Here is a 27,927-nt window from a genome sequence, read left to right on the forward strand (position 1 = left end):
GGTGCGTTTTTTTAATTGCGCACAATCAACTATTATTTAAGTATTAGAGAAAAGCTTAAGTTAAGGTGGCAATGCGAGATCTTCCCTTCACGGACTCTTGTTTTCTGAGGGAGCTGAAGAAAGTGATCACGAGAATTTGGCTCACCCATTTAATCTGGATTTTTTAGATGTGGCAGGACTTCTGGGTTCGATTTCTTAACTCTCTCTCTTTTATCTGTGTTTTTGTGATAACATTACGCCAGTCTCTTGGCTGATTTACGAAATATAAGTCACGAAAACGGATCCTTGTGAACTTAACTCGTCATATCTGCCCCAAAAAACCAACATTTGCCTTATTTCAAAGGGTGCAGTCGTTCGGCCAGCATTTCTGCAGAATGGAATACGGACTAGAGGCCAGACCATTTAAAGCCTGTTCCGGGGGGGTTTAGCGAATGAAACGGAGCGAAATATCAAAAAGCGCAATATTAGCGGCGGAGCGAAACGAGGGAAGCCTGGGTCGGGTGACATAGAGAACCGCCTGAATCTCCCCGAAACTTTCGTGAACAGGGAAAGCAAAACCCGCATTCTTAAGTGCTTTTGAATTTGATGCCATCACTTTTTTATTTCATTTTCGCTTTGTAAACTAATGTCTAAGTGAAGGGAACTTACTTTGCTTCTTTGCACTGAAGTCATTGACAGTCTTGTTATTTTTATTGAATATTATCCTCGCTACCTTGAATATTTTATATTTACACCTCGTGGACTATTCAAATTGTATGAAACGTATTTCAGTCGACAATGAGTGGAAATCTAGTTTCCTAAAGAAGACTGCGATAATCCGCATACCCTGTGTAAACTCAGCTTCTGAGAAAATATATTTTCACTTGAACAAAACTTTTACGTTGTCTCACTATTTACATGGCGTGACATACGAAACCTATGTTTCTCTACTTCTTGGTTACAGATGTTGATTTATAGAACTGTCAGTAGAAGTCATGTTGGCCGTAGTATTGCGTGACGGAGAGGTCGCGCACTCCTCTGAACGATTAATGAGTCGACACGCCCCACGTTATGTTTAGTGTGGTGCGTGACATGCCGTTACCTTACATGGTCTTACTAGAGCCTCGCAAATGAAACTTCATTTTCGCCGCTTTGTTCAGAGGTTCTTTCCTCGTCAACTGGAATGAAATTGTCACTTTCTAATTCATTGTGCGATTCGTCACCGCTCGATTCGTCATCGCTCGATTCGTCATCGCTCGATTCGTCATCGCTCGATTCGTCACCGCTCGACTCATCATCGCTCGCTTCGTCACCGCTCGATTCATCACCGTTCGATTCGTCATCGCTCGATTCGTCACCGCTGATTTCTGCTTGTGAGGTAATTAAGCCCTCTTTCTCTCTACGTTCCAATTCTTCAATAGGTATGAAAATTTCTTTCTGTTCTACGCCATCGACGACTGCCCCAGACCCTTCGCCTTTTATGTCGTTATCATCGTCGTCGTCATCGTCATCGTCATCGTTATTGTTATCGTCACCAGACCCCGAGCCACCGGGATGGAGACGGGCTTGGTAATCTGTTATAAGAAAAGATAATATAGAAGACTGAGATAAAGCAAAAAGAACTACGTCAGTTAAGATATCAATTCTCCTGACTGAATGCAAAGTTTTTGTGAGTCTGTGGTTCTGAGAGTTTCGTTGGAAGCACACAGTGGCTGGTTTAATTTTTGGAATATGTATACCTGATGATATGGACGGGTTTCGTCACGTGATGCAGATAGAAAACGAAATGATCACGTGAAAAGCAAGGAAACAGGCAAGAAAGGGTAAAAAAATGAGGAAGTTACCTTTGTTGCACTTTGATACATCACACATCACATTCCCATTGAAGCAAGAGCTGAAAATAATAAAATAATGCAGCCAAGCCAGTCAGATTTAGTCTAACAGTTCCAAAGGATAATCAATTAATAATTTCCGGGTACCTGTGGGCTAAGAAAGCTGAGGAACCGACCTTTAACACTTTACACTCAAAATCAGTTTGTATATTCTTTACACTGTTCTTTCCACATTTCCTAAGGTGCTGACAAGGAGAATTTGAACTTTTTTAGCGGTTGATTATTTTCTTTTTTCTCGCGACCTCAATATTTGATTCAGGGGTGATATTGTAGGGATTTTTAACCCGCTGCGAGTTACTCTCAAGGGGTTAACATCTTTCATAAAAACAAAGCTATAAAAAGTCACCTGGGGAAAATAGTTAGTCACTTGTGGTTCTAAAGCTCAGCTTGAGCATAGCCTTGTCTTTACAGCTCGCGTCCAGACAAAATCAAATTGGATGCTTACCATTCTTTGCAGCCAAAAGGGATTTTTTCTCCTTCATTTAACACCATGCCACGATAAACACATCCTGTGACAAAAGATAAATAGCATTAGTTACACGCCCAGATAAGTTAAAAAAGATAAAATAAAAGGCTACTGAGAAGTTTTGACTTCATAGAATTTTTTTTCTTGTCAGTCATCGTCTTGTCGCCTTGAACGCGAGCGAAATAAGGGGAACACGGAACGCGCAACGTAAACGTTCTAGCGCGCGCATCGCGCATCTTCAACCTTTTTAGCACGTTACGCACCCCCTCGCTCATCTTAAAAAAGATAAAAACGGTCGAGGAAGGGCTATTCCGGCCCACTTAAAGATATGATGGGGTCTGTTAATTTTGTCACTAAGAGAACACTCACATATCTTACCTGATTCTTCCAAGACAGGCGTCACAATCTCTAATTCTGCATTTCCATTGAGTTCTTGTTCAAAAGAAAGAATTAATTATCAGATTAAGTCTTCAAATCAACTGGAAAACACCTAAATACAGGAAGGACTAAAGATTCTGATTTAGTGTATTCCCATGTTACAACTCTTTACACCCTAAGATCAGTATCAATTCTCCATAGTCTTTTCTATACATAGCTTTCGGTATTAACATGAATTCGTTAAGCAATCAAAGCTTCCTAGGCTGACGATCATTTCTTTTATTCTCATGATCGTAATTACTGATAAAGCAGTATTACTGTGTGAAGAAATTGGATGTTGATCTTTGTTAGGGTTTAAAAGATTGCAAATTAAGTCTCGTCTCATAGTTTTCTTTCGTTTTGTCTCATTTTTGTCTTGCATTTTGTATTGTTTGCAAAATGAAGGACTCTTTCAGCAGGTTAAGGGTTAATCTAATGATTACAAGTAAAATCTGCCTGCAAAAAACACAAAAATACTCCTTTTACCTGGAAAACTACTGTCGTCAATCCAGTCAACAACTGTTTAAGAGAAAAGGAAATAGTAAAATTAGCTTAAAGCCTATCTTTCACTATACAATGGAACGAGAGGGTCAGATAGCTGATAATGTTCTGTTTTGTAGTAGCAGCGCTGGAATCCTGGCAAAAAAGGTTTGGCGCGGACATTGAAAAGGATATTTCGATCAATTTGCTCTAAAAGGAAAGTGTTTTTATGTCAACAACCAACCACCACAGAGGAAAAGACGACAAGGAACACCTTTCTAAGACGCGGGAAAACACGGGAAGCCGTTACGTGATTGGTTCGAGAGTTGCGCAAGCCTTTTGAACCAATCACATGAGTAAGAGGAATGGGTGCCTGGATTACTGTTGACACTCAGTTGAACCTTTCCGAAGTGAAGGTACATTTTACGATGTTAAGTTTTTGCAACAAATACAAGATTATAAGGTATAGCGAATAGGTAAGATACGAAATAAGAAAACTGTTCGTACCTGGTTCTGAGGGTACGGGATCCATGCAAACATAGGAGCAGCCATCATAACAACACATTTTATTTCCAACACAGTAGTCATCTCCCAAACAAGAGTCATTACATTGTTCTGATACTTCCATGATATATGGCGGTGGGCATGTCTCCCCATAAAGAGATCTCTTTACTATTTTGTGCTATTTAGAAGAGAAAAAAGGAAACCTCGGGGTTTGCATGTGTAACAGATAGGTATCATTTCCAACAGAGAAGACTAAAGTACTTCAAATCTGCAATTTAAGGCCGAGCCCCTGGGCACGATCAACAGTAGCTTAGTATCCCACGAAAGGCTCACGGAAGAGGAGCCTGCTTAAGATATGAGACTCATAACCCATATTTTCTCTGGGTCCGCTACTCTGCGAATTTTCAACCCGTCTACTTCCGTTTCATCTCATGTCTGTGAACAGTGATGTAAATATGTAAGTTCATGCGCGCTCAATTATTTTAGGTGTCAGAACACGCAATCATACAAGTTGGCTGTTTTCCATGGGAAATCAATCCGTGAGGTCCATTAAAAATAATATTTTATGAAACACACCGTCAAATGCACGTGCACCAGGTGACACTAGTTGGCTTAACCTCCTTAGATTGACAGGCTTTTGGCCGAATTTCCCACTAAAGCTGAAATATGAGACATGCTAACTCAGACACCTTAGGGTACAACTTCACAGTAATTATTTTTGAGCACGTTTAAGTATGTATTTGCTTGAGTTCATAGCCCTGCGTCTATCTACCCGTGTCTTTATGGCCTCTTGCCAACATCTTTGATGTTCCCACGACCTGGGCCTGTTTAGTTTATGTCTTCTGCTTTGGTTATATTTATTCAGACCTCGTCAGTTTTTGCAAAAGTTGCCGAGGACAAAAACAACTCAATCAAAAGTGTTTGTGAAATTTCGTAACATATCCTTTCTTAGTTTATCTTTCAAAGTAATAACAACTTATAAAGCTATATCCTGTCAACAAATAGAAACATCTTGTAATCATATCTATAGGCTATTTTTAAAGTGGGAAAAAATTATGTCAAGTTCTTCTTTACTTTTTCTACAGCTTTAAAACGTTTTTCATTCCTTCATAACAAAACTCAGACACAAAACTTGGTATACAAAACAAAGTCCTCGAATCTACTCTTTCGGTTTTCCAAAAAATTGGTTATTTCTCTCCGAGTAAGCTATTCAAGAGGAAAGCAATAAAAAAATCACAAAACGCCAAGCGTTCCAAGTCTTGGAGGGGCAACAAATGATGCAGATAATGAAAGAATTTTGGCCAAACGACATTGGTAATAACAGCTGAAAAAGTTTAACTGAGATAAAACGTCAATTGCCGGGCTTTTCATAAGCAAACTTGATTAGGTTAAAATATTCGTTGAAATCATTAGATTCCTCAGAGTAATCTTGTAATAAAATGGCTGTTTAATTAAAGTGTTATCTGATTTTTCCAGCTGGAAGAAAGAACCTTTTTTCGGTAAGTATTTCAGATATTACTTATATAACGGAGAGAGAAAATAAGTCAGCTTAGTTTTCAAGTATTTTTGATGCCAAGATTTCCATTGGAAAGTTTTTAAGTACCCAACTTCTTCGGACTTTATTTAAAAAAATCTCGGAATTGCTCTGTTTACTAAACCAGATGTTTCGTCACCCATTAAACGGTAAAAAATCCTGCGGATTTCGCGGCGAAAAAAAAGAAATGCTCGGCAGTCATCTGGGGAAACGTTTACTGTAACGCAATTAACGATGATTGTTTTCTATGGATCTTTCCATGAGAAAAACACTTGGATTAGCACCAGGCAACATGTCTTTCCCAGGTGAATAAACGTGGGAGTAACATAATCACATTTCCTGATGTCCGCTGCTTGCAAGCGTAATTCCTGATAAAATCTTGAATTCTTAAACAATCGTTTCGCGAGCTAATTTATGTGTTGACTAAGCGCTTACAAAATTGCTACCGGCGACTTCTGTTCTTTAAATTCAGTCTACGCCAAAGGTAACATTCTTCTCGAAGAATGTTCTGTTGTTTTTATTGAAAACAGAGCGACATGTTTCCAATTATAACTCGCTACAAGTTCCCAACTACCTCCACTTTGCAGAAGTTTGTAGTAATGACCTTTAATTCTATTTCCCTCAGTGACAAATGACATGGGAGTTGAATTTCAATATTGTTTTAATGCTTGTACTAAGAAACCGCAAAAACTGATTCGCCATTTAGCACATGTGTCCACGAATATCCACACGGGTCAAGACCTATCAAGCTTTGTATTAGATCTACAAAAAGAGCTTCGAAGGAGCCTTCTATACGCTTACAAACTTGTTTATACTCAATGGTGCAATTTTTTTCCGGTGTTTGATGCGTATGTCGCTTTAGAAAAACAGCACGGGCGACATACACAGCTCATAGTAAACTTTCGAGGTTATTTGTGTAGTGATAAAGCGCATTTTCGTTTTAAGATCACCAATTTCGTTCCATTAAGTCCAATCAAACGAGTTTAAAGATTCTGGATTCCTTACGTTCATAGCCACTCTTGTACTTAACAAGAGTTGACGCATTTGCCACAGAGATGTTCCGGTGAGACGAAAGGTCATCCGTTCAATTCAATCTCCTATTATGAAAACACGACAGAAAATAAAACACGGTGTCTCATTATCCGTGAGAAAATGGGCAATAAGGGAGACAGTTTATACCAGCTTAGCTAATAATCCATGGCAATTTCATAGCCTAATTAAATTCAGTTATGTAGTCTGTCTAAGCGGACGTTGCACACAATAAAGAACTTGCTAGAATTTATTCCGGGATCGCCAGCAATGGAGCGCCGAATCCTTTCCCTTTTGGATTTCTCGTTTTTTACACCATACGATGTCTTTCCACCTGATAATAGGCTTTTAACGAAAATCAGGGTTGTTGCTTACTCCTTAGACTTTTGTTAAAAGAGGGTAAAACTCAGCTATTTTAAGACTATCGATAATGCGATTTGTAACTGCGTAGCAACAGTGCTGAGTTGAAAGGGCCACGTCTCCCTTACGAGTTTCAGCACAAACGGACGAAGAAAAAAAACTTCATAAACGCTGATTTCCTCTAGTCATGTTTTTCGGTTTTTTCAGTTACTCACAGTACTACTGCTATGAAGTATCTTCATAAATTGTTGATGGCAAAAATATATGAAGAATTTGAAGTTAATCAAGTTTGTGTTGGACTTACCTTTAAAGATCCCAGACTTCTGGTGTCGCCGAGGGACAACAAGCTGCAGATTGCAAGCAGAGAAACCACAAGCATAACTTGCCTATTCTGCTCCATACTTTATGCTTTGTGAAGAAGTCGCGACCTGTGAAACGATGAGCAAAGTCAGCACTGAAGTGTTTGCCAAACGTGGAATCTTGTGTCTAATACTGATTTTATCTTCGGTTGATAAGCGCTACGTTTCCCTCCCTACGCGCGCGATTACACTGATTATATAGCTGATCTGTTTCAGCATTCGCGGAAAATACGACCCTGTGTCAGGCGACTCGCGCAATTTATACCCTGAGGTGGACTGCGATCTGATCGCATTATCTCTGTGGCATGTGGTGAGTATCCCGTTTCATATTACCCAACCACTCAACACAATATTTGTGAAGCATGTGTCTCACATGGCCTACGCCAGCATCAGCCCTGCGGGATATCAAGAATTACTATCACTTCTGAAAGTTACCAGACCATCGCCTACACTAAAAATTATAAATACACTCGCGCCGTTGTCGATTCTGTGTGACAAAAAGACACTTTCACAAACCGTGCCGTAGTCGAAATTGCAACCACTTGATCTGTAATATGTCGGTCGATAACTGAGCTTGAAGAGTGCAAAGTTATGTACACCAAAAGTTGTTTATTTATAACCGATAACGGGCGGGAATTTACACTGTTTTTCAGGCCTCTTTTTTCTGTCCACAGCGTGCCGAAAGACGGACAACTCTGTTTAATTAATGCCGCGATGTGTTGCAAGCCCTCACGCGAACAAAACATCTTAATTTTTGTCTACAATTTTTTGTTGTGTAATATCGTAGGAACGCAGAAAAATTCCAATCTACTTGATTTCTTCAGCATTGCATTCAAGTTGCAAGTGATGTACCCAAACGGAATTGGATATCCCCTTCGCTCTTAAATGTTGATTTTCAACTTAAAATTTCATTGGAAACCCAAAAATGCTCTTAGGCAGAAACGTAATTTTCCCTTGTCTATATTTAGCCGTTATGAATTCCAACCCAACTCTGGAATTTGGTATTTTAATCTTTTGCGCCGCAGTACAGACCGACCCTTGAAGCTCTGATAAGAGCTGAGGAAGGCATCAGCCGGTTACAAACTCCTACGTATTGGTGTTTAACTCCCACCCGACGGATGTCTTAGCTACGACAAAACGATTATCGCTCTACGAAAAAGCCATTAATTGTGAAACAAATCCTTTTACAGGGGAGATCCTTGCAGCAAATTGCCCATCTGGCAGTAAATTGTCTTATGAGTCATGTTTTACGTTTATCTAAATTTGATTAAATGAGTTAATAAATCCTTTTATATTGGTCAATAGTGGTCCAGGAAATTCATGACAACGACTAATTTAGCAATGAAGATGATCTTGGGCGTTTTAACGATAACTAATGACAGCTTTTCGATTCAGCTCTAGCTTAGTGCCACTTTTTTGAAGAGACACCTTACCTCAGTTATACGAAGGACGATTTGTGCTTGAGATTAATAACAATAAATTTATTACCCATGTAGCGCAAAATACATTTGAATACGATCTAATGATTGGAGAATTGCCCTCCTCAACTGATTAAATTCGTAGTAATTTGGTGCAGCAAAAGTGTGTATGTTGATTTCACACTGCCGGTACATGAATTCGTAGTTTACTTTATAACGAGATAGATAGATAAACTAAGCAGATAACTGGAATTACATGCATTAGATGAGTAATAATTTTTTGAGATCTGTAATTGTTACACAGTTTCATCCCTGAGCACTCCTGCTTGTTCATTCTGGCACTGGAAGTGTGAAAAATTGGCTTGATTTTTTCTCCAGTTTCAAAACGTGCAAAATCTGGTCTCCTGACATGATATCCGTACCGAACAGCTCGTTATTGTAACAAGGTGTCAATTGATGATCAAACCGCAACACGTTTTGCCTCTTTATCGCACCTTTCATAATCACATAAAGTTAAAATGGAAATACTTATCATGTAAGAAGGAAATTTAGTCATATTGCTCAAAAGATCAACATTTCAAGGAGGTTGTCTCTTTTCTTCCTCGAAAGGAAGATTTTGGCAGACTTCAGTGTAGTGAACATGAAAGATGTCTGCTTGCGCTGACGTAAATTTCTTCCTGAAGGTTGAAATGACTGGCCTTTTGGCAAACAATTCCCAAATCAGTGGGAATACTGGATTGCAAACTCTGATATTCCCGCTCATTCATTGATTGGGCGAAGCGTCCAAGAGAGTTCATGAAATAATTATCAGAACGAGGAAACATTCGTCATGTTTCGACTGAAAGCTGCCAATGAGCACAAAATTTCAAACAGCGGTTGGCAAAACAAAATTAGTGGAAATCGTTAATGAAAACAACTTGATTAGATAGGAAAGCGTGTCAGTATTGTTTGTGTTTCAGATTTTTACTTTAAGAAGTCAGGTTTTTGAATAGCAGATGATGTTGTCAAACAAAATTTGAGGGCTGTCTTTGCACCCCAAGATATCTGAAGACGTCATTTCCGCAAGCAACTGGTTTTATAGGCTTTTGCAACTTCCTGTCCCAGCCTACAACGGCCGAATGTTTTGGATTCTATTCCTCAGCAAAAACATCCGCCTTAGAAGAAATACAAGCATATCATTGTAAAAGGATCATTCAAAGAATTTATAAACTGTAAGCCAAGGTTTTATAATTTCCATAACCTCATAAGAAACCATAGCAGCCGTTTTGTTTATTCAGGTGCTGGGAAAATAACTTTCATCGTAATACTGTAATCCTGTCCTGTTTTTATTACTCGTGTCAATTTTGCTTTCTTTGCTTTAATCTCAAGAGGCAGAAAGTGTTTTTCCCCTTTCCAGCCAACAAAATATGCACCTTATACAAAATTATTTTGGAACTGTTCCGATGACAATTCAAAACATGTATATACCACGTGAAAAGGCATGTGCCGCCGCGCAGGCAGAAAGGCCTTGGTGCTCTTTCAGAATTGCTGAGACACACACCAAAAAAAAAAAACGTTGAACTCTGAACAATAAAACATGTATCTTGTCTATCTTTGGCCAACGGAGTGATAATGAGAAATAACTACCCACTTAGGTGATTAGTTATTGTTAATAGTCTTCCATTATGAGATTAAAGCAATTCACTTAAACTGAGGTGCCCTGAATCATATTTTTAACTCTTACCAGGGAATTCATCGCCTTTAATTTGCTTCTACTCTAATAATAAACGCCCATGAATAAAAGTTTCTTGAGTAGTCGAATCATTTTTGCCAATTTGCGGTCGACCGCACCATCCTCTAAAACAATTAGCATTCATAGTTGGAGTTACAAGATAGCCAATATTTTCCTTTAACACCCAAATGAATATGAGGAATGCAGGAAGAGATTACGTAATCAATGTGAAAAAGGCAACGACCCTTCGGGAACGGCAAGATTGACCATATTTAGGCAGACTACACCGAGAACACGCCTCTGATGATCCGCTTATATAACTTTAGACACTAAGGTGAACTTTTATCTTACACGCGCCACCTGGGTCAATTTTAGGGAAGTCGAGTATTAGCAAAACAACAGTTTTAATCGACAAGGGCAGTAGTATTCTTGTTTAGCGAGTCAGCCACGAGGAAACTTCATGGGAAATAGAAAATTCATGGTGAAAAATTTCGTCAGGCGAAGATCATTGGGATTGCAAAAGAAAGCCTCCAATCTTGAAAACCACCAGGAGTCACTTTTGATTAGATAACGGCGAATATATTCTATAAGTTTGGTAGACAGGCTGGATTGTCCGCGACTGCGTGCCTTTCCCCATCTTCAGCATACTGAAGACATAGATATAGCCCAGTTCAATGCATCGTGTTAGTTGTGAAGAGAACTTGCACTTTAAAGGAAAATGTTTTCCGTTGTGAGACCGTAAAGAGCACTGATCCCAAGGAAATTCCGTTCGTGTTTCTTTCGCTACTTTGTGGTTATTTAACGGTATTACTTTCTCGTTACAAACACCTTCTTGTGAGTTCAAAAGGAACTCATTGAGTCTCAATTCAAGAACAATTTGATTGCAAGAAATGTTCCTCATGTTTCAACAATTCAGCTATTCAATGAACATTTCGGCGTAAAATCTTCTCTTGAAGGCAGAAACTTAGGGTTTAAAAAATTAAACACACAGGACTGTGATGTTTGGCGGCAGTACACAAAGAGATTTTTAATTCTTTGCTTCCGGCTCAGTTTAACCCAACTCACCAGAAAATACTACAAATGATATTAATTTCAGGCAAACGGAGAGTGGTATAAATAAGTATAAATGGTTAAAAATAAATATATGTGTGTAGTAAGCTAAGTCCGGCCTCGCACTAGGAGTACTCTCTCCCGTGTTGTAAGGATACTTGGAAAGCATAAATACCTCTAAAAATAGATCCGTAGTAGGAGATTATCACGTATTGTTTAATGCAAAAACTTTTGTCTGTAATGCTGTCGAGATTTTAAGGGCAGGCGTAAAGTTGGCTCTGATTCAATCGTTTTAGTCGTGAAAAAAATATTATATCTGGATTAAATTTTGTAAACAGCAAAGTATTATGATCCACTGAATTTGCCATTGTTCTTTCTGAAAAATGGGAATTTTCGAGTGGGCGCTACTTAGAACAAGGAACTTAAGCATCCAAAGCTTGCGAAAGGAATTTGTGAAATTATAAGAAATGATGATTATAACTAACTTCCTTTCCCAATAATTCGGCAAAACCTTTACAGACATGTTGTTGTCTCTCAGCAAGAATATTGGTGTCCTCTCAAGTCGTAACAACAAACCAAAGACTGGACTTATCGTGATAGCATATATAAGAATCATTCCTGATCAGTTTTGTCAGACCTCCCCAGAGATACCAACCATGTTTGCGGTAAACTTGAAAACTTTGAACCCGTTATCAACGAGACAATCTTAATCTGAGCTTTCAAAGCAAATATTTAATGAATAAAGGTCCGACAAGGAGCGTAATTAAGTTCAGAAAAATATGTATAAGAGCATTCATTTGTTCAAGGGGTGGTTTAAATGCGTTAGATTACCGTATTTTGCCACAGTTCATGTCGTCCCGACTAGACCATAGAGCGGCCGACAAACAACCTCTGGCCTCTCTTCACAAAAGCTTTATCCTTCCTTGTCATTCTCGACAGCATCTTGAAAGCCAAAGAGTTATTTGAAAGAAAATACTCGACGAAGATCACACACTACTTCCCAAAGACAAACAATGACGCACTTCAATTATTATAAATCTTCAAATATTGACCCTTCATATTGTTATACAACAAATGTAAGTATTCAAGAATGGGATTACGATAAATTACGCGTAGGTGGGCTGAAATCGAAGAGAATCCTTTTACAAGGTCTAAACACCTTATCAAGGACAAATACCAGACATTAAAAAATTTTCTTGGATGTTGTCAGACCAAAATTAATTAGATGATCGGAAATGAACTACAATTAACCACGGATAAGATATGGAGATTTCAGTTGGACAATAACTTTTGGTATTACAACAATCTTTTAAGAGTAATATCAAATGATAACAACCCTTCATTACATGCAACACAGGAAATATAGGCGTGATAGAGATGCCTTGATGCCTTGATGCCTTGGCGCGAAAAACATCCAGATTTTGGGATATCATGAAATGACTTGAATCTAAGTAGAATCATAAGCTTAAGCAAGCTTTGGAGAGTGATCAACATGAAGCAATCGCGCATCCTGTTTTGACCATTCTAACTTGTGGAACGTTTGTCGCAGTTCTATCCAGAAAAATAAAACGTGCGGGATTTGGAAAGTTTTCGGTAAAATAATGAGGCCTCATACTTCGCGTGGTCTACGGATATAACAAACGCCTTTAGCTGAGCCCAGGCCTTCCACTAGGGACGGGGTTGCATTTCCAAGCTCCGCGCCTGGTTACTGGATACCTGAGAATAGGAAAATCGCGAGAGAGGACGAGGATTTATCGACCTCATAATGAATAGCACGTGGCAGGTAATTGCATTTCGTGGAAGCCTTTAACTCAATAAATAATGGCTTGGCTTGTTCGATACGCAAATGAGTAAAACAGATCATCACAATCATCTCTTCGTGCAAGCTAATTTTTAAGATCATTCAGTTCAAAGAAACCACGTCAATTGTTGGTTCATGTTGAAAACAAATCTGAATATCTCAGACGAAAAGAAGAAAACAGACAATATCAAGATCCGAGTGTTTTCAATGATACATCATTTTCCTTTGTCCTCCACATTTTATTTAAGTAAATTAAATTCTCTATATCCTTACCACACTCTTCAGAGGAACTGTCCTAAAATGGACGGTATCGTCAAAAAACATGGAAGGAAAGTGTCATTCATCAGACATTTTCACCCGAAAACGGACGCTAGTGTCCAAAATGGCACCCGTCCGAAAAGGGGCGCAGTTGTCCAAAATCTAACAGTTGCGTTGCAAAACAGAAGAAACGGTCAGAAATCAAACTTTCCAATCCAAAACAGACACAATTGTCCGAAAAATAACATTCCAAGCACACCTTAGTTTGCAGGTGTGGGCCTGGTTGACAAATTTTTAATGTCGACACATCGAGCGAAGGTGATCTTGGACCAATTTACACTATCATAATTTTTTCGCTGCCAAAATAACTCGGATTAATTTGAACACGATTTTAAGACCCATCTCCCATGCTGAAAGAACTTTTTGTGAATTATAACTCCGTTGGCGAAGGAGAAGTGAACCCATAAGCATCAAAGTGGTGGCTAGGGCTATCTGATAAAGAGACTTCTTATGTTGATGTGGTAAACAATACCGAATCAGACCGATGGCCATTTATACTTTCCGGCTTCACGAATACTTCGTTTAGGTGTTAAAAAATGAAATAAGGCAGTAGGTAACACTGGAGACTCATCAGTAGAACTAACCTTAATTAATTAGTCAAACGCAGAGAATCCCAGCTTCAGTAATCTGGCCATTGGCATCAACAGACTTGCATTGTAAACACCACTGGCGGGCACGAGCCGATGAAATTGCACGCAACAGATTCGAGAGGAAAAAAGCTTTTCATTTAATCTTTGACACAAATTAATTAGGAGATGAACAGCTGGTGCAAAACCGCGGAGTAAAAATAACTTGCGACCCTAATGTAAACAAACAGAGCAAAAATACGTGTAGGAATGTATTTCTTGTGGCTGACTTCCATGGCATCTTTCTTGTCGACTCAGTTGCGCGTCCGGCAATGTAGAGAGAGAATTTGTCAATGGAAAACAGCTTTAACATTATCTGACACGGTAAAAATTTGACATTTTTATCTCAAGGGTAACTTAAACTATGGAAAAAAGCTTCAGTCTTAGAGACACTTGGAAGAGAGCCATGACCAAAATGATGTCACTCTTCACAGACGTGCCGAAATGTTAATCCTTCACTCAAGTTGAAATTAGGATTAAAAGGGAGAAGCCTTCACGCAACTTATCTAATTAATGGGGACTACCGTGAATTATTTCCCAATTACCTCTTAACTTGTTTTGGTGATCAGACCAAGAAAATCAAACGTCATAAAAAATATTATCAACCAATTAAAATCTATTCGGTTGAATCGTGTCCAATTATCGCGTCAAAGCATGTGCCGCGCCTTCCGAACAGCCCGACAATGTAAGATGTAAATGAAGGAAGACTGGTGACGATTGATTCAAGACGATCGAAAGTGAATACATTCGTAAAGCGTGCATAGCAGGTGTAGTAATTTCGGCGAGCGAGGGCTCTGTATTTTCGTGGTGAAAATTATAGTTGTCATCTTTGATCCTTACGGCAGCGGACGCCTGGGAAGAGAAATAGATTTGTTCCAAGGGGGGTGAGCGACGGTCAAAAGGAAGGAGAGGGGAGGGAGGGTAATTCAAATTGCTTCTTGCACTTCCCCGCCCCCTCCTCACCTGTTCACTCTAACTCTTAATCAGACATAAACTTGTAACATTAACTCATCCTTATAGGACGCCTGCACTGCAGGCTAACATTCGGCTGATAATAAATAATAGTCAAAAAGAGAATTATTCGATGAAATGAATTTCATGAGCTAGATCTCAAAGTCACTTCACATTTTGCAAGAGGTAATACACCCCACACAGTAAAATACATTTTTCACTTGTTTATTAACCGTTCATTAGCCGTGTCAGACATTCTCAGCGAGAAAAAATACATCTCATAATCAGAGAACGGAAAAATTCAGACCATTGCATTTGTAAGCGAGATAACATTACCTGAAGTGAAAGAATTACTCAGCATTTGGTGACTCAGTACAGATTATCAAATAGTTCACAGGACTAGGAAAATTGCATTTGCTCTGAACTACAACTAATCTTTGATATTACTACAACAGAAAATTGAGCTCTCTCAACGTTCTCTGTACATCATGTAAATTCAATAAAACAGTATGTAAGTTTTCCTTCTCCTCTAGAATTCTATCGCGGAAAAAGTAGCGAATGCTCCTGGCGCAGAGAGTAGCGTGTGGTTTCATGCCGCTTTCAGACTGACTGACAGGGAATAAAATCCTCAATCAAACCGAAACGCAAAGCATTGCAAGAGCCCTTCACTGTAAATTAACTTTCATATAAATCAATTTACCTAGTTTTAGTTTCCCCAGTGACCGACTTTCGATCATGGCGATCTCCTACTATCAACCTCTTGGCGTAGTCAAGTTTTCAAGGTCAAGGTCTCAGCGTTTTAGCTACCATCACGAGTTCTTAAGGTGGGGGTGTAGAGGAGGAAACCCTTAGGAACGAGTTCGCTCTTTAGAATTTCTAATCCTGTGGATTTCCTGCGATGAAAATGAAAAAAAAGTCTAATCGCTTTAGCCCATCCCCGTCACAACCTCAATTTTCGGGAGGGTTTTCAATAAATATACTATTTTATGAAAAAAATTTAAAAAAAAAACCTTTCGAGTTATAGATATTGTAACTCGATTTCATGACCATTTACAACATTATGTTAAGCATTGTCGTATTTGGATGAAACTGGGTAACTCGCACTGAAATTCCATCTCCCGTTTCAACCAAAGGGATTTATAATCTCTTTGGAAATTTGAAGTGCTTGTTCAAATATTTCAACCAGTCAAGCGGATGAACCTTATTTACAGGCTTTCGTGTTCTGGTTGGATCACTGAAGAGAAAACGAAGCAAGATGGACATGCTCTTTCCGCATCAAACACAAAATTGTTATTAACGTAATAATTATAATTTACAACGAGTCTCCTAAAAGTAGACATTATTTTCAGCGAAGCATTATGGAGTAAAGGATGACTTGACTCGTGTAAAGATCGTTCAGTTAAGTAACAAGACAGGCAGGTACGCAGCGTTCACGCCTGTATTCCTTTATTCCAGAGCGTCTTACTTCATCAAATCTTGCTCTCTTCCAAACCAAACTCGGTGATGAATTGGGAAAGTTCGCTTTCGAACCAACTTGCTTTGTTCCTAAGAACAGAAAGCGAGCTCACTTAGAACTTCTGACGCTGCAAACTTCAAATGCTAATGTTTACAAACGATGCTCCATTTCTGAGGATGAGGAGGTTGTCTAAGAAGGGGGTAGAGGGTAATCCCCAATCACTACTATCCCCTTTCCCTTGAGAAAATATATTTCCTAAGATTAGATGATGTTCTATAAAGAAACAAGGAGTAATTCTCACTTCGCAAAATCCTTTCTTGGGAATGCCAATCTCTGATGCCGTGGGTAATCACTTATCCATCCCACCTTGTTCCCTTCGGCGAGGGAGAATGCCAACCCAATGTGAAGAGGGAGGTTATGATACATTTGGTTCAGAGGAAAATCGTTTTCCCTCACCCCACCCCCATTTCACTGTTCATTTCTACCCTTCCCTCCCCAAACCTCAGTTTCTGCTATAGCTGTTGTCATTAATTAATTGCCAATACGTAGGACATATTTTCGCATCGTTTTCGATTTTCTCAAGCCTTGTTATTTCTTTATATAATTCGATGATGTTTCCTTCCAAGTTTTCCTTGGCCCTCTGAACCAGAGACTTAAGCTTCGCGAAGGTTGACGTCAGTTCTCTGAAATGAAATAAAATCAAATGTTTCATTATCTGAAGTAATCGGGGATTTGGCATTGTCATGTATCTTATCGCCAAACTGTTGAAATTTCGCGACATCAAAAGCGAACGAGCCGACACACGCACTGTAACAAGATTACATAGCTAAGACCGGAATGAACTTGTGGAAAATCCGTCTAACATTTGACTTTAAGCTGATAACACCACATACTACAAACAAGAGGAATTAATTCGCAGTAATCCTCATAACAAGATCAAAATAGCAAACAAGTATGAGAAATTATTCTACTCGTATTATTCAGTAAAACCCAAAGACAATTGAAGTGTAAAAGTTCCTCTGCAGAATCAATCCGTTTTCAGGCTGAACAGGCCATTGAATTGACACTTTTAACACCAAATAGCATTGTTTTCTTGGAATTGAAATGATAGTATGACAGAGTTGAAGACACTTAAGGCTTTGCATGCTTTGAATAGCATACCGAATGGGTGCAAAATCAAACAGCCATAGACTATTCTGGAATCGTTAAGTTACTACGCTTGTGTCATCCAATTGACACTTCCAGCCTTTCATCATATGGCACCGTTTCAACATTCAGTTTCAAGTCAAGTGAGTTTACCCTCTGCTGTGAGCTAGAGAGCTTGAGTTTGAACAAGTCGATGATAGCATTTTGGCAAACACGACAGTCACTTGAGCAGAAAGGTATCAATGGGATAAATGGCTTAACTTTTGGCTTAAAATGGGGCTGTTAGGCGGCAGAATCAGTTGAGGGGCAAATCATTGTTTGGCACCGAGCGTAAAGCGCGGGAAAATTCGCGTCTGTCGAACGATTTGTAACCTGATTGGTCAAAAGCATGACACCCGGTCTGATTGGCAAGGCACCGAGTGTAAACCGCTGGAAAAATTCGCGAATCTCGAACGATTTGCGACCCAATTGGTCAAAAGAATGACACCCTCACTAAATTGAAACAAAAACCGACCACAAGGCTTTGTGGGTAAAAGAAAATCTTACCAACAATCACATCAAAGACGCTTCAAAAATCAAATGGCAGCCAAACTTACTGTTGCAGTTGTATACTGCAGTTAGTTAGTCAAGCTGACTACTAACTGAAGCTTCTCAGAAGCGTGATCCAAACTGTCGTTTAAAAGCTTTCTCTCTAGCACCATTGGTCCAACGTACCCTCTCAATTACATACACTCCACTGTATAACCCACCACACAAAGCTATGAACTTCCATCCTACCGTCTTCCAAATCTGCGATTGGAAAAACACCAGTTGAAACGGACGCTTCCAGTAGACACACATATATCTGTAAAGTTGCGTGGAAACTCACATCACGTTTTTGAGAGATGCGATTTGTCTTTACAGTGGTCAAACGTATACGCATGTGTGAAAGTAGTAATGATTGGGTAGTGCGCTTTGAGGCTGTAAAATAAAAGTTGTCTCACACGAGTTACCAACAACCACACAAGCCAGTAAGTTATGGTGTTCAAAAGAATTTTATCAGGTAAAGCTCAAAAAAGTTCGGTACATCAACAGGATACCAGTACATGAAAAAGTTTAGAGTTAGGAAAGCCCCACGTTCTCCTTTTCCCTACTTTTGTTTCCTCTAGTAGACTTCTATGAACTTTTCAATTTCCTTTCGCTTACTTTGCAAGACAGCGGTTTTTTTCCAATGTTTTCCTTTGAAATTTTACGTGGGAAATTGAAGCACGGCCGGCAAGAATTGATCCCCTTGCATATGCCCGACGTTTGACCGCTGTGTTTTATGTCTGAGGTTCTGACTCAATAAAATATTTTAACCCTTACTAGTCCTCCAACCATGACCACCAACGTACCAGTGCGTGACGTTAGAGAAGCTAACCCAGTCAACGTGACGTCATCACCCTCAGGACGTTTCATAACGTCACGTAATTAATTTACCTGAGAACTAGTCCCAGTTCTTGCCTCTGCGGAACACGGTTGTGCGGTAGGTACCAAGCTCTACACATTTCGCTGAATCTTAAACCAGATCAAAATTGCCATTGGCTACTGCAGTTCGAAAATAAATTATCTAGGGGCGAGATATCCATTTCCACTTCAGTACAACTGTGGTGCGATGGATTGTGGGGTTGAGGATGTCGGTTGTGTCATGATAAAATTTACTAGATCCCCTCATAAAGCCCCGTGATATTTTCATGATTTCCCCCCCCCCCCCCCTCCTCTTTGGTAGTAAATTGGCAGTCAATTCCTCACAGTCCCACTTTATAGTCTGTCGGCGACGACTGACCCCCCTCCTTTCTACCCTGAAAGCATTGTAATCCTCCACTAAATCCTTCCCCACCAGCCTACCACACCAGCGGACGAGGAAGAGAGAAGAAAAAAGGCTATTCATACTCGATACCATGGGCACAAGCACGCTCCATTTTTTTTTAAGAGAAGCCGCTCCATACAATCATCACCCTCTCCATCTTTAAAGTCAGTCATTATTATAAGAATCCTATTCTGACTAAGACCATAATTAAAATAAACGGACATACTGGAACATTTGATAACTTTTAGAAACGTGACTGATTATGTATAATTGAAATTATCAAGACTCTGCTCCTCTCTGAACTCTATTGGCAAGGAGTTCCAGAGACGAGCGGCAGTAGCAGTAAATGCACGATCCCCAAGAGTTGGCAAGGTTCTTATAGCTAATGGTGTTAGCAGGTTTGTTTTATTAAAATCGTAGACTACAACCACAAACAGTGCAGAATCTTCTACCTTTCGTTTATGCAGTTTACACATTTTGTCAAACGCCAACTTACAGTTCCAATAAATACTTCCCTTATAAGCTAGAATTGGATCTCGATTCTCGGGTTGATTCACGCGCATGCCATAGACGCCAAACCAATATAGCTCATTCCTTGGGACGTTCTTATATCGAAGCGGTCAACATAAATCATAACATGAAGAAATTACCTAAGTATTGTGCGATCATAGCTTAAAAAATAATCTCAGTTTTGAAAAAAAGCACGTGGCAATTAAAAGAACCAAAAAGGAAGGTAAAAACCAGCAATAAGTTTCGCTTTGAGTCGTAACTACTCGTAAAATAATTACAAAGTAAGCTGTAACTTACCGACGTTCGCGGGTCTTTATTACTTTATCAAGAATATCGGTCTAAACTAGTCTGCTAGTCAAAAAAACGGTCTTGATCACAGGGGGTCTTATTCTAGTGTAAAACGCTCACTTTTTTTATATCTTCTTTCGTCAAACGAAGATAACATTTAGATTTAACGGAAGCGGTTACTGATCCCTCTCAGAAGAATCGCTCGCCTCTCTTCACAAATTCACTTTCTTGAAATGCACTAATATAAATCAAAATGAATTGAATTTGTTGCTTCACCTAATGAATATCTTCGTCAACGTCAAGTGTAAATTCAATCACCTAGGGCATCTTCTTGCAAATCAGTTCTATCACATCTCTCACTGAAAGCAGAGATGACCATACTCGTACAACGATATCTAAGTTCTCATGAGCCTTATTTTAAATTACTGTTCGAATGAACAGACACTATCAGACACTAAAGGAAATTTTCAACTCGGTTGTTTGCAGTGGACGTTTTTTATTGACTGAAAGAATATGAGCTATGAAATTACCGAAACTGTTCCGTTGTATAGGATTTGCCTGATTAGCTGGTTTTGGAGTATTTTGTTTACAAAACTTTTTTTTCTAAAAAAAGTGGGTGGTGGAATTTCTTCAAATATAGCTCGATCTTTTGGCTACCCTCGATACTACGTCTTCTAAGCATAACCAAAATGTTTTTCTATCGATACTCTGATAGAATGTGTAACCGTCGTAACTGCGTTAACTTAAAGGCAAGACGTTTAACAGTTGTTAGATGTAGAACTCTAATATTCGTTCTGTTCAGTTGACTCTTTCTTTATTTTTTCTTTTACTACACAAGTTAGTACAACGGGGACTAGCTCTGATCTCTCAAGGAAACTGATGGTCACCGCTTATAAAGGTGACACTTACTGAGCTGTCAATTCTAACCTTTGTCATCCTTTTACATTTAACTAGCGAGTCACGTTAAGCTACGCAGAGCGGAGTTCGCATACAAGGTAGATACCTTCGAGATGTTTACGATTTACAAAATGACTTTCTGCCTAAAATTTCTTAGTCTTACGGTCAAGATCGGGCAAAACAAAAATAAGATTGGTAATATAAAAGTTATAAGGAACTTACTGACAAAATTAGAATCTTACTTGAAAAAAAAAGGGGTGTCGAACGTGCTAAATTAAAATTTAAGAACTATTTTCCTGATCAGGAATTCGACATGGGTTTAGCCTAAAAAACGAGAACGTTTAAGAGGTAAAAGTATAGGGAGGGTTATTTCCAGGAAATTCCTGTGCGAGATCAATTTTTATTAGGTAAAGTCATTTTCATAGTAATTAAACATCTTTTAGCAACATAATGGAAATGCACCGATATTTAGCCGCAAATCGCAGTTTACGCAAAAACATCTGTCTCCATGTCAAATTCACGATCATAATGAGAAAAAAGGTGACCAAAATTCCACTTGTAAGATAGGACCGTCAAAAGGAATAAGAAATGATCGACTGGCCTATTGTAATTTTTACTGAATGTCTTATGGTAATGTATTATTTCCATTCATTTCCCAACACCAGTATGAGAAACCCTTACAATTAGGTATATTTCTACTTTTATCGTTTAACACAGTCTCAGATTTTGACACTAACATTTTTACGCCTAATGACTAAATTTTTTGCCCTTTTATGACTAATGGTTAACCCCATTGATACCCTGTACTTAAGCTCTCAATCAGTTTCAAAACTTAAACCATAAAAGTGTGATAAACGATTGTGAATTCAAAACAGAATCCTGTCTGTCTGCTTGGTGCATTACGTCAGACCAAACAGTAGATGATGGCAAATGGGGCAGCAGCGGCTGAAAGAAAAATGAGTAGAATAAGATTAATCCTAAAGAGATTTTAAGGAAATAGTGAAGCAGGCGTGGAGAATTTTAAACCAAACTATGACTTATACGTTTTTTTATCTTTAGAACTAAGTAAAGCACTGTATTTTCTGTTTCATTGAGGTGCTCTTGGCCACGAAATCTAACAAAGTGGCTGGGCATCAAAAAGTGCAATAAAAAAATCATCTTATACAGGGTAGCAACACTTATTACTATAGATGTGCGGACTTTTTGTGTGTACTTACACGCCATTCTGTATTATTGCAATAGCACACTCTCTGTGAACCTTGTGTGAGCATGGCAGGATCTGATAACCACTGAGCGCGTCCTGAAGTTAAGGGCGAAAAAGAGATTTTATTTATCATTCAATGGACTCACATGAAATCATTACGCTGATGGAGTCATGAAAAAAACTGTTGTTCGTAACAGCGACTGGTGTACAGATAAACAGAACGGACGTCAAAGGCGACGGAACGGTTAGTTCTTTGATTGGATGATCTCAAAAAGGGATGAAAAGGAAAAGTTGAGTCTATCAATGAGTGTTAACATTTAAATTGTATCATCTCAAAAAGTAGTTCCTCTAAGAAAGGAAATACGATGGTACGATGGCCTGTTACTCAGACAAGAAACTGCTAAATCGATCCACCGGTGCTTGAAGTACTTTAAGTGTGTTAGTAATAATTTTATGGCCCTGCCATTTGATTCGATCGCTACACTTATATCTAAACCGTACCCGCAACGTTTAACGAATTTATTTTGCTTTACTCGTTGATTAGCCATCCAGCCTCCATGACACCAATAAAGTGACTCTCAAATGCGTCTATCAATCGTGCTTTGCAGCAGTTACTAAAATCAGGGCCTTTGATCTCAGCCATTACCTCCAAACAGATGCAACATTCATCTTGTCCTGACTGTGGAATGCATTTGGGTTTTCCTTGAAGCCATTTGTTCAGACAAACATTACATTTGGAGATGTCGTGATGCAAAGGGTTATCCTTCAAAATTCTAAAGGAAGAATGAGATGTAGTTATCCTTCTCACGTATAAAAATCCCATATTTCCTAACAGGTTGATTAATGAACAAACGGATGAATTAACGTTTAGCATGAGCCGGACTGATCAAACTTATTCATCCAAAGGAGACAAAAGAGCGCGCATATTACAGTAGTCAGTCTACTTGTACTTACCTCTGTCTTCCAGAACCCTCGCCTCTTAGATTCTAGGATGGAAAAAACACGCTTGTTAACATCCATAAAATTTTGATAAGCGAGTAATAGCTCTGTCAATTCTAACTTTGAATGGCATATCTTTTACACATGGAACGCTCCTATTTAAGTCACTCGTGTACGGAAAATATTACATGGCGGCTATCAAGAGGTGTGGATCAATTCTTGAGCAAAATATTTTCCATTATGCCAATCGTGGTGCTTAGGGAACTGTCATTACGAATCGCCAAGGCGATAGAGGGGGAGGGGCAGGGGATTTTAGATGTGTAGAAATAAAATGTACTTGATTCCCCTCCACCCCCAGTTCTTTCCAGTATTCTAATGATTCCCCCCTCCCTACCCTTCAGTCTGAAAAGAACGTGATCGCCATCCCCCCCCTCAAAAAAAACTCCTCCGACCCCTCCCCTCCAGGCGTTGAGTAATGACAGAGCCCTTAGTTAACTTACCTCCTCACACTGCTCGCTTAAGTTACACAGAAGTGCAGGAAATGGCCGCTGAGGCCACATGCTAACTTCCGGAAGCTGTCTTGCCTCCCCTCCTCTCTTCTTCCGTGTTCTTTCCGAAAGAACAGCTCCGGTTCGTATTTCATGCTCTTGTCTTTCAATTTCCCGATCAAACTCTTCACTTTGTCTCTCCCTTGACACTCTTTCCAACAAGGCGCATGCTCCATCCACGCGTTGTCCCAATTCATCAAGCACAAAGCTGCTATGGCTTCTGTTCGTCACTGAGCCACCAGATTGACCAGAACGTTGATCAAAATTTTCTACTGCGTTGGTAAAAACACTGTTTCTTTCTCTATTAACGCCAGGAAAAAATTACTTCTTCAGTACATTACATTACTTTCAGAGTTCCTCTTTTAAAATTTACCCATAATGTAGCTACTTGACATGACTGGTGCCAACAGACAACTTTTGTCCTTTTTTGAATCACAAAATCAAACACTTTGAAAATTGCAGAAATGACATCTTAAAATCTAGGTTTAAGCAGCAACAATATCAATTGTGGCACCAACTTTGCTGAATAGTGAGCACTATTACCAATGAGTGAGCTTGGTAGAGGGTCTCAATGGGGTGATGGCTTTTACGGCTAACGGTTAAAATTTTGGCCAATTTCCGGCTAACGGTTAACACCTTTCCATTGTTTCCACCAGACATATTGTTTGCGGTAAACTTTTTTACAACTAACGGTTAAAATTTGTCAATTTTTACGCCTAACGGCTAAATTTTTTGGCCGTTTTACGGCCAACGGTTATCTCCATTAAGACCCTCTTAGTAGGGCTATAAACCTACAAGTATCTCTGTCTGTCACATCTTCCGCATATGGTGTCTCCTACAAACTGAAATAAGGGGAAAAAAAAGGTGAAACTAAGAAATTTTAAAAGGGGTGCATGTGAAAATAAGTGATGATGGGCGAAACTGCAGGGAACTAGAGTTTTTAAAATGGAATCAATAGTAGTTCTATTTTTTTCAGTTCCCTATCACTCACAGTTTCTTTCTTTCTCATTTTTCAATTTGTTTTTTTTTTCTTTTTCTAAATGTCATCGTTGGTCTCTTGAGTCATTTCATTCGGATGTAAAAGAACCTGCCACAACTTTCCCTGAGCAGGGGCAAGGAAAGACGACTTACTGATAAATTAACATGGAAAAAAACAAAATATGTTAATCACCTCATCAAGGCGGCATGAGCACCAAGGTCCAGGAACTGCCTCTTGCCATTCTCTCCGTCCTCTAGATCTTCTTATTTCCCTTCTCTCTCTTTCTATCATTTCTCTTTTTCTTCTCATTCTAATCTCTGTTTCTCTCCTGTCCTGGTCCCTTTGAAGTTGTTCCCGCTCCAGGTCACGCTGTTCTCTTTCCCCCATTCCCCTGTTCATTTGGACCGTTGCTCTGGCTACTCCTTGCACCAAAGCAAGAGGACTGTTGTTTGTGGACTCTAAAGACTCCACATTCCAAGGTCTTATGTTAAGTGGAGGGAAGGGAAACAAAGTTAAAGCTTGAGAGTTCGTTGGGAAGACTTCGGCCGAAGGGGAACCAGCTGCAGAAGAGTCGGTAGCAGTGTTGTTTGACCTGGCAATCTGGAGAAATGAAACGAAATAAGATAATTTCCAAAATTGTTTATTAAATAGCTAGCTCTTTGAGCGGGCGATATAGACTCGTTTTACTCGCTTGGAATGCTCGTTTTGATGCCTCATAAATCTATGAGCTGTTTCTATTTTAAGTAAACAAAAATTGGCTTTCAATATTTCTTCTGTTAAGATATCGCAAAACACCAATAGGGGAAGTCGCGACAACGAAAACTGAACAAAGATTTTCGTGAGATCATTTTGTAATTCTTTATAATATATTTTTGTCGTATACGGAATCAATTTTTAACGAAGCTTGTGCGACCAAATTTTCTGGATCAATCGATCTCATAGTTTTTTTCTACTTTTAATGTCGTAGTCAATAGAAGCGGCGATCTCAGCCTTAATTTTGGTGAATTGTCTTTAAAACGCCCTCCTTCCCCCAGTCGGCCGACTACGTAGTCCCAGACAAGCAATATCAGTCCCTCTCTACTTTTAAGGCCATGCGGTATTCAGTCTTTCTTACCTCTGCCCCCATCCCTATGCCTTGGTCATGACGTAAGCCATTTTGATTACGAGAAAGCAGTTCCAAGCGTAAGGTAGGGTCTGTAGTGTGTCTGGCCACGAAGGAGTTGGTCAAACCGTTAGCTTCGTTTTCCATGATGCATGTGTTTGCACCATAAGGAAACTAATCCTGTACAAACAGAAAGCAGAGTAGGAAAAATTAAAAGTGGCTGTATGTAGTTTACCGGCTACATTCAGTACACTCGGTTTCAGTACACTCGACGTCCTAAAAAACGATTTTGGAGAGAGATTATCGCTTTTTCGCCGCTGTTTTATCAGAAATTGATCTGGGTAATATTGACATAGAGGAAGCGTAAGTTTTCTAGTAAAATCTACCAATTAACTTTCTCTGTCCGCAAGCTGTATTTCTAGCTTTTTTCTTGGCTTGGTAAAAAAGCGCTACAACAGTTACCTCGAGGCAGCTAGAGATTGTAATAGTGTGCTTGACCATTAAATATTATCGTGATACATTAGAGTGATTACACACCTTCATTACTTCTTTTTTGTGACCAATAAAAACGAACCAGCGTTGATAATCGGCTAAAAAGTGAAACCTTTCTTCGGCGACGATAAGAAGGTACAGACAGGTCGCTTAAGGAGCGATGCACAACTGAATTTATGTCCACAGTTTCTGCCGGAGTTCTCGTTATCTTACTTTTGCTGGAAAAATTTTTATCACTTTCCACCATCGAGAAATTCCACGCAGAAATAGTATTTGTAACGTGACTGCGTAATCTTTCTTGAGAAGAAAAAATTGTTTATCTGCTTTTTCGAGAAAACACTTTTAGAAAGTTCTTAAACCTTTCGTTATTTTATTTGCCTTTAACTCTAATTATCGTCTTAGTTTGTCATTATTTTCGCAGAATGTCATGGCCTTTCCTGCATGCACGCGCGAGCCAGTCGATACACAGAACTCTTTCGAGTTTCTTTGCTTGGCGTCAGGCTCAGGTGAGTAAGTCTGGCTCAAAAGATATCTGAACGCTGCAAAATGGAAAGCAACACGGGTTCCCATGTTTTCTCTATTTGTATTTCATTCTCTTTCTTGCATTATCATACATGTATGATTTGGAAGTAGGCCATGAAAAGTCAATCTTTACCAGAACTGAAACCTTCTCCATCACTATTTGTTTCAAAGAACCCCTGTTATATTATATCTGTGCTGATTTTACACCGCAAAGACTTCTCTTCTTCCGCCATTACACAATGCCGTCAGCTCATCAGTCATGACAACGCGCATGCGGCAGAGTTAACGTCTCGCATGCGTGTTAAGAGTTTGTCTACGAGAGCAACGAGCAGTCGTGCTACATGCCAACTCACCGATTTCAATCAAACTTTGCCAGTTTAAAGGGTCTAAAGAAACGCTACGATTTTCCAATTAATTTTTCGCCTACATGCATCTCTCTAAACGTAAAATTTTCCATTCTTACAAAGAATCTTGAATGCCTTTAACATTTTTTACCTCCGTGATCAATCACCTTGTATAAAGAGCTAAAAAATGTAGGTTTCTTTGGCCAAGTGACCGCCTAGAGCAAGAGTTGCGTGACACGTGTAGTTGAGAGAAGCTTGTCACAGTCGCAGTTTTTAAAAGGCCTCCAAGACAAAAATACGGCAGTGCCTAAAGATTCTTTTTGAAGGCTTTCAGAGATGAAATGATGGATTATAAAGGTGAATTAAAATTAGTATTGTAGCTTTCTGGCAAGGGGAGATATTTGACCTCAAAGTTGTCAAATATTTGGATGAATCGAAAAGTCTAAAAACACAGTCGTTTATTTGCCTCTGTTGATTGACAAGCCGTCACTCAAATTGATTGATACTTGCGTCAGGCATTTACTAAAGATGTAATAATATGTGTCAGGGTAATTGGTCAAATACCATCTCATGGAGAGCTTCTTACATTCTACCTAATTTGAGGCGATTTCTTAGTGAAAACCAAGAAAAACAGGGGGGGTGGTCACTCTCCCCCCGGAAATAACCAAAACAGAAACCAGTTTGTCTTTTTGAGTTTTGGGGTAGACCCTTTAACCTGGCAAAGATTCACTGAAATCGGTTAGTTGGCATGTAGCACGACTGCCCAGTGCTCTCGTG

At 39.3% G+C, this 27,927-nt stretch overlaps 3 protein-coding genes across 6 annotated transcripts in view; all 3 read right to left on the bottom strand.

Moving 5' to 3' along the window:
- Window positions 1–671: 671 nt before the first annotated feature.
- LOC113680204 (uncharacterized) lies at window positions 672–14,047 on the bottom strand. Of its 3 annotated transcripts, none has more exons than XM_089180092.1 (8): window positions 13,903–14,047; window positions 6,966–7,089; window positions 3,742–3,916; window positions 3,241–3,273; window positions 2,716–2,769; window positions 2,317–2,380; window positions 1,824–1,873; window positions 672–1,553 (listed from the first exon to the last, which is right to left on the bottom strand). In XM_089180092.1, the coding sequence occupies exons 2-8, from the start codon at window positions 7,059–7,061 to the stop codon at window positions 1,096–1,098; spliced, it is 930 nt and encodes a 309-aa protein (XP_089036218.1). In that variant the 5' UTR covers window positions 7,062–7,089; window positions 13,903–14,047; the 3' UTR covers window positions 672–1,095. The 3 variants fall into 3 exon arrangements, with proteins under 3 accessions (XP_089036218.1, XP_089036219.1, XP_027053018.2); XM_089180093.1 differs by lacking the exon at window positions 13,903–14,047 and adding an exon at window positions 12,031–12,219; XM_027197217.2 differs by lacking the exon at window positions 13,903–14,047 and having other exon boundaries at window positions 6,966–7,320.
- Window positions 14,048–15,104: 1,057 nt separating this feature from the next.
- Window positions 15,105–27,927, bottom strand: part of LOC113680203 (mitofusin-2-like) — a 36,432-nt gene continuing 23,609 nt past the window's right edge. Inside the window, exons 19-20 of one of the 2 annotated variants that reach the window (XM_089180090.1) lie at window positions 16,361–16,440; window positions 15,675–15,788 (exon numbers count right to left, since the gene is read on the bottom strand). In XM_089180090.1, the coding sequence (XP_089036216.1) occupies window positions 16,365–16,440 (76 nt within the window). In that variant the 3' untranslated portion in view covers window positions 15,675–15,788; window positions 16,361–16,364. Of the gene's footprint in view, window positions 16,441–27,927 lie in introns of both variants that reach the window. The other variant, XM_089180089.1, reaches the window with a different exon arrangement.
- On the bottom strand, window positions 20,916–26,007 carry LOC149041206 (uncharacterized). The gene is made up of 8 exons (XM_089213753.1): window positions 25,805–26,007; window positions 24,883–25,290; window positions 24,507–24,553; window positions 23,664–24,012; window positions 23,179–23,210; window positions 22,871–22,997; window positions 22,238–22,320; window positions 20,916–21,965 (listed from the first exon to the last, which is right to left on the bottom strand). Exons 1-8 carry the CDS (start codon window positions 25,937–25,939, stop codon window positions 21,920–21,922), a joined length of 1,227 nt encoding a protein of 408 aa, XP_089069879.1. The 5' UTR covers window positions 25,940–26,007; the 3' UTR covers window positions 20,916–21,919.

The sequence above is a fragment of the Pocillopora damicornis genome, chromosome 8, assembly GCF_964200805.1.
Source record: "Pocillopora damicornis chromosome 8, jaPocDami1.2, whole genome shotgun sequence".
In the NCBI taxonomy this organism is placed as follows: domain Eukaryota; kingdom Metazoa; phylum Cnidaria; class Anthozoa; order Scleractinia; family Pocilloporidae; genus Pocillopora; species Pocillopora damicornis.

Coding starts and splice junctions, on each gene's coding strand:
- LOC149041206 (XM_089213753.1), bottom strand. CDS start 25,939: ATGGAAAACGAAGCTAACGGTTTGACCAACTCCTTCGTGGCCAGACAC. Junction 23,211..23,663: donor TAAGCGAGCAGTGTGAGGAG/GTAAGTTAACTA, acceptor TTTCCATCCTAG/AATCTAAGAGGCGAGGGTTC. Junction 22,321..22,870: donor AATGTTGCATCTGTTTGGAG/GTAATGGCTGAG, acceptor CCTTAACTTCAG/GACGCGCTCAGTGGTTATCA.
- LOC113680204 (XM_089180092.1), bottom strand. CDS start 7,061: ATGGAGCAGAATAGGCAAGTTATGCTTGTGGTTTCTCTGCTTGCAATC. Junction 3,274..3,741: donor TCCCGTACCCTCAGAACCAG/GTACGAACAGTT, acceptor TCTCTTAAACAG/TTGTTGACTGGATTGACGAC. Junction 2,770..3,240: donor TGACGACAGTAGTTTTCCAG/GTAAAAGGAGTA, acceptor CTTTTGAACAAG/AACTCAATGGAAATGCAGAA.